General features: G+C 36.5%; 1 protein-coding gene across 1 annotated transcript in view; it reads right to left on the reverse strand.

Annotated features, from left to right (window-relative positions):
• Positions 1–6,978, reverse strand: part of tbx21 (T-box transcription factor 21) — a 15,481-nt gene extending 8,503 nt beyond the window's left edge. Inside the window, exon 1 of the mRNA XM_056770668.1 lies at positions 6,168–6,978. Within this exon, the coding sequence (XP_056626646.1) occupies positions 6,168–6,709 (542 nt within the window). The 5' untranslated portion in view covers positions 6,710–6,978. The remainder of the gene's footprint in view (positions 1–6,167) is intronic.
• Positions 6,979–10,319: the final 3,341 nt, after the last annotated feature.

Genomic DNA, 10,319 nt, shown 5'->3' on the forward strand with positions numbered 1-10,319 from the left:
GGTCAGGTCCAGTTTATGTCTGTACACTTGAACATCTGTGATGTTTACATGCCAGTGTTGTTTGTAGCTCCGTTCTGAAACCGGTTTTGTACACAGCTTTGGCTTCCACTTTGTAACATCTAAAGGCAAAGGCAAAACATCCACCTTGATGCGAGCAAATTAGGATAAGGTGGGTATAGGGATAGTTGACCCGAAAAGCTCCATCATCATTTACTTTCCTGTAGCTCAGTGGTAAGAGCATACCGTTAACAACGCAAGGTTGTGGGTTCGATCCCAGGGGATTGAAAATACCTATGTATAAATGTATAGGATAACCCAATGTAAGTCGCTTTGGATAAAAGCGTCTGCCAAATGCGTAAATGTAAAGGTGCTCACCCTCTTGTCATTTCAAACCTGTTTGTCTTAATTTCTTACACAGAACACAAAATAAGATATTTTGAAGAATGTTGATAACCGAACAATGGAGGTGCCCATTTACTTGCATTGCCTTTGTGTACATACAATAGAATGTGTACCACTTTTGTCCGGATACCAACATTTTTCAAAATGTCTTCTTTTGTGTTCTGCAAAAGAAAGAAAGTCATACAGATTTGAAATAACAAGAGGGCGAGTAAATGATAACAGAATTGTCATGTTTTGGTCAACTATCCCTATAAGCCATTATGTGAATGTGGTCACGTTCAGTAACCACTAAAAAATTGCTGATGTTAGAGAATTGTCATAACTGTACAAAAGAGCTTGAAACACGTTTGGTGATATACAGTCTCTTAAAATGGAGCAGTCAGTAACCAGAGTTACATTCCTCGTGTCAACAGACAATCCCTTTGATCTTTTTGTTGTTCTACTACCGCCACAGCTTATTTGTTTCTGTGGGAGCTTCTTATTGAGATTCTGCAGGATTCATCCAGATTCAGTGCTTTGTGGTGACTGGTGAGAGTTGAACGTGTAACAGAGTTGGTTGATTCTGAGGTTTGACTTTTTGCTGCAAGACTTGCATGTGCTGCCATATACAGCTGAACAGGAAGTGATTTGTTAGTTTAAAATAAGACTGCTTAAGGGCTATAACAAAAATGTATTCTCACCATTATAGCAGAGAATGATAAGAAGATTAAGTGACATGGGAGTGAGGGTTTTTTATTCATTTTATTCAATTTAAAGTCCCCATGAAATCCGAATTCACCCTATTTTAGGTCACATTACAAGTTTTGTGATGAAGTATTTATCTGTACAGTTCTATCTACACAACAATGAGAAAGTCAATCGCGACTTCTGCTTCATGTGAACTTAAAACTGAACATCATAATAGCATGTAAGCTTGTGGTTATTATTTTTTCGTACCTCCAAATAGCTTGAATGTAAACCTCACCTCATTTAGTATACAGGGATTCTTGAATATCGCTGCTGTTCTTCTAAAACCTTGCATCTCTATATTTCGTGATTTTGATTGTTTTTGCCATAAATCATTATTATTAGTCGACCGATATGTTTGTCACTTGGTTTTGCAAATATCTAACCAAAACAGAGTATTAAAAAGTGCATGTCAACTTTGACAACGCAGTAATTAATCATTAAAATGTTTTTTTGGACATCCGAGGTTTTGGAAGAACTGCAATGATATGCAAATTTGCATCCACTCGATCTCGGACCATAGATATATATGTACATATATGCCGCATTCGACAGTTCCAAACACGTAGCGTTTCACAATGCACACGTGTGCTTTTTTTGGCGCTGATGTTAACAGGTTCGAGCATTCACACTGCACGTGTGAATAGCGTGTGCTGGCATGGCAAAAGTAGAGCTGAAGCAGCACTGCCATGATCGTTTCAAGTCTATGCGTTATCCTTACACTACATTATTGCTCAGACTACCTGATCCACTCGATCAACCGTGCTTAACACAGGTTTAAGATGTAGAAACCCGTGTCTCCAAGACCGTCTTTAGAGAAAATACTCAGCATTGGGCTTGAAAGTTGAATTTGCACATGTTTCGTATTAACCATATTAAAGGGATAGTTCACCCAAAAATGAAAATTCTCTCATCATTTACGCTCTTGTCTTGTCAAACCTGTATGACTTTCTTTCTTCTGCAGAACAGAAAAGAAGATATTTTGAATAAAGTTGGTAGCGGAAAAGTGCTGGCACCCATTCACTTCTAGCATGGACACAACAAATCCAAGTGAATGGGTGCCAGTTAACATTCTTCAAAATAACTTATTTTGTGTTTGCAATGACATGAGTAAATTATTTCAGAATTTTTATTTTTTGGGTGAACTATCACTTAACACCACACATTTCTTTATTTTGTATTGAGTGGATACCGGTTGGGTACTACAGTGGGCCCGTATTAATACAGTATAACCGTGAAGACTTGAGAGTAGTAGCATTATAAAACAAAATATCCAACAAAGTGGGACTTGCAGATTTTACTGAAGGAGAGCACAAGCACTGTTTTTCAAGCAAAACGGTTCTCAGAAGTAATTTTGGTGGGCTTCAAATGTAAAACAAATACCTTTTGTATTAAATATCAAGTAGACGCGTTCCGGTTGTCAAACTTAGTGAAACATGTCCTTGGATAATGTGATGCACCTTTGGTTATTCTGCCATTCTAGTAAAGAAGGGCTTGCACCTTTTGCTTGCAGATGCTATGATCCACTATTTGTATGTGGGACTGAATAAATAACTGCCATTTATTGATTTACTTCAACTTAAACTTAAAGGGAGGGCAAGTGATGACAATAAATGATTCATGCTCAGCGGTCTGCTTCACTGCACTTGCATGAATGGTCTGCACTTGTTGTACAGTCATATCTGCTACACCGTGAGAGTGTGTGCATAGAAAACATCTTTCTGTTCATGTTCATAGAAAATATAGACCTCATGCCATAAACAAATGCTATGAAAATTTTAAACCATTTGCGAACTTTCACAAGGGATGTCAATCCACTGAAGCAGAGAGCCAGTTCATTTACACTTAAAGCAATGAGTTCTCTGAGTGTGGCATTGACCAAAAACTGTGTCACAACCTACAAACCTTGAATCTACAGCAAATCTCTCACAAAAGCATACCAGTATACTCCTCCTCTTCCCACATAACACAAAAAGACACCAAAAAACTAGTTCCTCTTTTTAGGCATATAGTGTAGAAGCATATGACATTATAGAGTCCTGTCTTAAAAACATTTTCGATCTTATATTCATAAACCACCGAACATGGAATGGAATGGATCTTAGACAACATCTGTAGTTTCATTACCCACCTACTAATTTTCTGTGAGGTAACTTTTTTTAAAATTTCGGTCTGTTTATTAGTCTCATTTGACTCATTTCGTAGCCTTTTTTGGCTCTTAAACTACCACGAGAAGCCAAGACACCGCACACCTACACCAATCTATGTATAGATGTGGTGGCCTCATGCCTGTTTAAATTTGTGAAACCTGGTGGCAGGGGTAAGGTTAGAGGCAAGTTTTGGAGTTGTACTTGAAAAGGGCCGAAGACCTCTGCTCTCGGGCTGTGGGCCTTACAGCGCATTTCAAAGCTCTGACTCGGACTGCACCTCAACTTCTGAGGAAATGTGCTTCACTGCGCTCGGAGGGCACCAGACCAGAGGAGAGAGAGAGCAAAGAAAAAACGAGAAAGAGAGAGAGCGAGAGGAAGAAAGTGTCTTTCATTCATTTCCTGCACTTCAAAGCTGCCTCCATGGTGTGTATGGCCATCACAGTCTCGCTGGTGCTCAACCAAGTTTACCCCCAAGCGCACAAGTGCACAAGCCCCCCCCCACCTCCTCCTTACTTTTCCACTTCCTGTCTTGGGCATATTTACCTGAGCATTGACGCTCACCTGCCATAAAAATCACCACCTCAAATTCTTAAATAATAAACATAAATGTTATGATGCGCATAAAAACCCAAACGAAGACATAAAATAATAGATGGTGTAAAATTGCATGTGATGCATTTTGATAAGGCAACACTAACTGACAACGTTTCTGAAACAAAGTGAAAAGATGACTTCACAGATCAAGTATAAACAGGAAATGTAACGATTCAGATGCAACAATTATTCATCAGCGGTAGTCGTCGAGGCTCAAAGACACTGAATCAAAACAAGCAAAGATGTTCCGGTTTAACAAGGCTGATCAAGCCGAACAATTTTTACACAAGAACAAACTCAACGTTTTATAAGGTATAACGTCTGTAGTATGTTAATAAATATAATTCTTTAAGTCTAACAAAACATAACAGCTAACAACAGATTTAACATTCTGCCAGCCACTTTTTATTCTTTGACTTGCATTCCATTTCATTTGCTAACACAAATGGTCAATGCAAAACACTTGCATATTTGAGTATATGCAGAATGCACAGTTTATTTATGAACTAGCCATAAGATTTCAAGACACCCACTAGTAGGTTATAGTTTACATCAAACATTTTGCACGTCACGCTACTCACAATAATACACACAGACGCACAACTGTATACGTATATGGGTCAACACCTTAAAAATATCAATATCGAAAATATCTAAAAGGAGGTAAAAACTAAAATCTATTTATAAAATATTCAAGTCTACATTGGATTATTTTTCTCTTCATTAAGGTGTTTACAATACAATAAACAATAAAGATGCTTACCACTTATTAATATGGTTAATTAATTTAAACCAAAATTTTAATAGCGATTTTATGGTCAACATTTTAGGCTATAGAGAAACTGCAAGAAAAAGATTTGCCAACTTTCTGTTTCAGCCAGGTGGATTTCCAAAGGCCAGAGTTGCTCTAGTTTAACTTCATGGTGAAAATATTTAGACTGATATGCAAGCGGTTTAAAATCTTTTTTAATATTTATGTTACCAGTAATATATCCCCTGACCATCTTAGAGTGCTGAATTTACTAAATTTATTTTAATTTACTAGTTACAAGTGCCTTTACAATGTTAAAAAGTACTTCTCATATGTTTTAATACAAATATTTTGGTGACTTGTGGTCGGCTTATACATCTTACTATTCAAAAGAGTTATTCGCAGCTAACCAGCAGTTTATTCTGAATTTATTTCAAAATTAAAACCGTTGTTACTGTCCTAAACATGCTTTAAAAATTCTACTTAGAAACAATTGTTTTGTTTTAGGAGTTACGTTATCAAACTATTTTATAGCTATGACTGTATAATCTGCATGACTTCAAAATAGCTGTGAAATAGAATTGTTGTGTATTTGTAGATTAATTTTCAGGGATGAGGTTAGATATTAATGCTATCAAAAGTCCCCATCAGCGTCTTTGCCCTCTGAGGTCTTTAGGGACCGCCAACAGTTTATCAGTGTCAACTTGTCTCCAAATGACTGTTTACTTGATATTAAATTGCATTAAATTAAGATTGATGTCGAAAACAACCATAAGCTTCAATTTTCATGTGTAACTGAATTATTCCTTTAGTGTTTCATTAGATTTTCCACTTTTATAGTTCTACTTGTCAAATTGTCTCCAATTGACTGTTTTCTGGATAATTGCTCACATAGCCTACAAATAATTATAGATATAAAATTCTTTAAGAAACAACTTTTCATAATTATTGTCACCTTTAAAAAAAAGATTATCTTAAATATCAGGCTCAAAGTTATTTTAAATTTCTCTCCAAATTGTTCCAGTCAATGAGCAAACAGAAACCCTGATTTGTGTCAAAGTGCATACAGTGACATAGTTTGACATAATTTCCACAGTATTTGTTTACTTTTGACAATAACTGAAACCAAGTCGCGGTCTGTGAAAAAAATGAAAGATTTCAAAATAAATGCCACTCTTTTCATGTCTCTTTAATAAAAACTCTAAATTTAATAGATATGTCACAGTGTTTGATAGCATACCCACATGCCCACATGCCCTGGCTGGCAACGCACTCCAGCTACTTCATGCATATCCTCTTCATCACTTCAATAATATTTGACGTAAATTGCACTAAATAAATCAATGACATGTGAGCTGGTAATATGAGGAATTTACATCCATAGACTGCAGCCATGGCGGAATGACCAGTGTTTAACAAGCAAAGTGTAGAACAATTGTTATGATCCACTTGCACGCGTAAATACGCTGAGGAGCATTGGACACTTAACAGAAATGTGACATACAGTGTGTAAAAAACTGAGCCGAATAATGAAAGCTTCTTACCGTCCCTGTTTCGTTATGATCATCTCAGTTTGATATTTATGGAACTTTGCCCATAGCGGATAGTTGTTTAGAAGCACTTGTGTCTTCCCCGACACCTGTAGACCAGGTATAGAGAACATGGGTGTTCGTGGGTACCCGTGCTGAAAAGGCGCCGGGTAACCGTCTGCGCTGCTCGGGTAAACGTCTTTACCGTTCGTTGAATATGCATCCGCTCCGGTCGGAACATAAGTCTGTCCCGTCCCGCTCCGGGTGTTGAAGTGACAGCTGCCGAGAGCAGCCGGTGCGTAAAACCTCCCCGTCTGCGCTCCGAATCCGGTGGAGAGACTTTGGTGGTGGTCAGGGTGAAACGGCAAAGATAAATTGTCCTGTCCGTTATGAATCGAGTCCTGATAATAAAACCTCGTGTCTTGAATGCCCATCTTAAAGTCCGTTAACTCCCGGTTTCGGTGCAGGTGGCTGTTAAAATCTGCGTCTTTGCCGAAACTTTGCGCGTCTGTTCCATTCAACATATTGAGATAAAAATCCCTGCCTATGCCGCCCATCTGCAGCACCGGTCCAAGTTTACCAGCGGTTTCATAGGGTGACTGTCCTTATTCTTTAACATTCAAAGTAAATATTAATAAGACTAATTAAGCTTTCTGGAAACTTATGTGCCTTTGCTCTCATAAGCCGTTTAATGTTTGAATCATGTCTGCCGTGCGCTCCGGTTGATAAAGTCTACTTGGGTATTTTCCCTATGATTTAACTCAATATGTTGAAGACATTGCTACTGTGTGTTTTGAACAGGAATCGGACCGATTCAAACACACGATACGGCTCTATGATATATCCATATCTCGAGTGGTGATTGGTCCGGAGATGGGCTTTAAACTCAGACTGGGCGTGATAGTGTTACTGCGTTAGGACAGGGGGCTTTCCCTTGTTTGCAGGGGCTTTACTTCTGCCTAAATAAAAGTGATATAAATGTATATTTTACTTAAATAAAGTGCCCTGTTATAAAACGTATAATAGAATAAAAATGATTAGGTTTCTCACTAATACAAAGATGCAAAAAATCAATGGCGGAAGGGATACACCAATTTATCATTAGTATTTAAACTTATTATAATATTTAGACTTATCCAGTTGTTTTTTAGAAAATTTCAAAACAATGTTTTAAAAATGATGTTTATTTGATTTTCATTTATGATCATTGAACAAAGATGCTTGCAGGTGTCCAATACACAACCGATGTCACACAGTAACACTTTTCTTATCACATTTACGCATTTGACGGACGCTTTTTCCGAAGCAACTTACATTGCATTTGCTATACATTTGTTACTAAGTATGTGCAATCCTGTCAAACCCATGACCTTGGCCTTGCTAGTGCCATACTGGTTCTATTGCACTAAATATTACAAAAAGGTGAACTAGCAGGAATTTATTTATGTATATATATTTTAGGTATTTAATTTCCTAAGTCTAAGTTGGGTTTAGGTTCATTGAATGTAATTAAACAACTGTAGATGTGTTTTTTCTTAATTTTCATGATTATTTATTTATAAAGAATCTGTTCATTTAAAAAACAGATATTTAGAAATAAACATATTAAAATGTTGATTTTATGTTATAGCATTTATTAATTTAAATTATCTTTATATTCATTCATTCATTCATTATCTTTTTCCAAAAAATTCACCAACATCCTCAAACAAGTATTACTTTCGCACACATACTCACTCAGAGCAATGTCCCCCCCAGTGCAGGTATGACACAATCGCCTCTCCGCGCTGTCTCTAATTCCACTTCCTGTGTCTCTCCAAGCAAGGTGAATTAACAAGGTCGCCAACTGAACTCATTGGTGCTGACACCCTGGATGATAGTGTATTTTGTCCCCAGTGACACGTTCACCAGACCAGGCTCTTAGAAATGGCCTTTGTTAAACTGCTGTCCTTCAGGCTAAGCTCATCACAACCCTACAAAACACAAATTATAAGCAGTTACACGTATTACATTATAAACCAACAACTTAGTACCATTCATTTTGTGTCTAGAGCAGTTGTCAGGTGTAGTTTCTGTTCATGGTATATGTGGGTGGTGAGATTTTATATAAGCACAAATCCTCGTTTCTGGATGTGTCATAATGTAAATGTGTATATAGTATTTATACAACATATGTAGTTATATGTAAAATTGGTGCAACAGCATGGGATGATCTGACAAATTATTCAGCTCTTTTATGAATATTTAAGGTTTTTTGTACTCGGCGCAGTGATTATTTCATTGACACCACAGGTGTTATATTGGCTTTATGTATCTTATGCCCATTCTTTAGGAAGTCGGCCTTCTGTATAATCTATACAAGCGAGAAACACAGATTTGTACAAAAGATCACTGATATCTGTGGCAACTATCTGTGAATCTTTAACCAGCGTCTGACTTTATTTTAGAGGGTGTTGATAAAATGATGCTATTGGTTGGATACTGTATTTTATTTTCTGTTTAAACAAATCTGGGGTTTTCAGTTGAAGATCAATCATTGAATGATGTGGAAGATTGCGAAATTTCTTTATCACACTTCTTCCTGCTGTTTCGGGGTTGAAAGTTTTTATGTGGTGGGGTAGTGGAGTGAAATACTCTGACTCATCGTGTGCTATGGGTTTTCTACGCACCTGAGATTTTCCATCTCTACTGATCTAACTGCAAAGCTATATACCTTTGACTTTGTATGGTAAAGGTTTTATAGTTTTGTAAAAATGCTTTTATTACAACAGTCTGCGGTTCATCATGGAGTAACAGAGACACAGGCTAATAAAAGGCCCCAGTGAAACTTGAGTGTTGTTGTGGACTGCATGGGTCCTTGTCTGTACTCCATCATGTTGTGCATGCAAGGCCCATGTTGTCAAATCTGCACTTGCACATGACAAGTCTCACTTCTGTTTCTTATAGAAAATATTTTATGGTACAAAAAAGAAATGCTATTTGAATAACTGAAGATGCAAAGAAGTCAGATGACTTTTCGTTTAAATTAGCATTTTGTATACAGTGTGATTATGCATTTTATGCATATGCATTTATTTTCACCAATAACAGATATTTCAGACAGAGTGGGGTACTAAGCGAGTTTGGAAGCAAAATTATTTGAGTAATGCATAAGAGCATTCACTCAACATCATTTTCTCATGTTGATGGAGATGGCTTTTAAAGGGTTTTCAATCTGAATTCTTCAGATTTTAATAGCCATAAATGTGAAACCTTTTTGAACATGTTACTTATCCAAACATAAAAAAAGAGTCCTAATATTAATTATAGTTTGTAATGTCAATGTGAGTCAATGCTACCCTATTAATTTATTTGGTTCTGTAGTGTGCCACCTTTACATAATAAAAATAATATTTAATAATAAGCGTTTATTAAATTAAAACTTTAAAATTTTCCCCTAGAACTAAGGTTTTATTTGTGTGTTTGCTAGCCTGAATAAAAAGGTAATTATATCAAATACTACTATGTTCCAATGGTGTGACAAAGCAAGCAATTTAGAAAACAACCAATTAATATATATTTCTAACATTTACAATTTAAAATGACAATGAAGATAAATCTATCGTTTGCTAGTTTTTTCCAAAATGTAAACAAAATGTTTACTGTCACGCCATACCACAAATGATCAATTATTTGTCAACTACCCTACTTTGAACTACTACTAGAACTTTAAACATTGTTTAAAGAGGTTATACATCATGTGCATGCAGTTCATTTAAAATCAGAGACTTCCTGGAAGTCCTTTTTGTCAATAAATTTGTCACACTGCAAAACTATCGAAAGTTGGTACTGAAATCAAAAAGTTTATTAACTGTCAAACATTTCCCAAACAAAGTCCCTGTTTGTTTTTAAACTAAATATTTCACATAGTGTAAATTACACTCAGATTTCATTGATAAAAGGAAGCCAGAACAAAAATAATACATTGTATGTGGCGTGTTCGGGTTCAGTTAGTATTTTTGGCAATGCGGATGGAGATGATAGCTGAGGACATGCCTATTAATCGGTGTGAATACATCTGATTAGAAAGACTTAGCGGCATATGTTTCCTCAACTCAGCCTTACACAAGGTCTTCCTGTCAGACACGGGGACCTAATTAACGCAACATATGTTTATTGAGATCCCCA

The sequence above is a fragment of the Triplophysa dalaica genome, chromosome 17 (genome assembly GCF_015846415.1).
Source record: "Triplophysa dalaica isolate WHDGS20190420 chromosome 17, ASM1584641v1, whole genome shotgun sequence".
Lineage (NCBI taxonomy): Eukaryota > Metazoa > Chordata > Actinopteri > Cypriniformes > Nemacheilidae > Triplophysa > Triplophysa dalaica.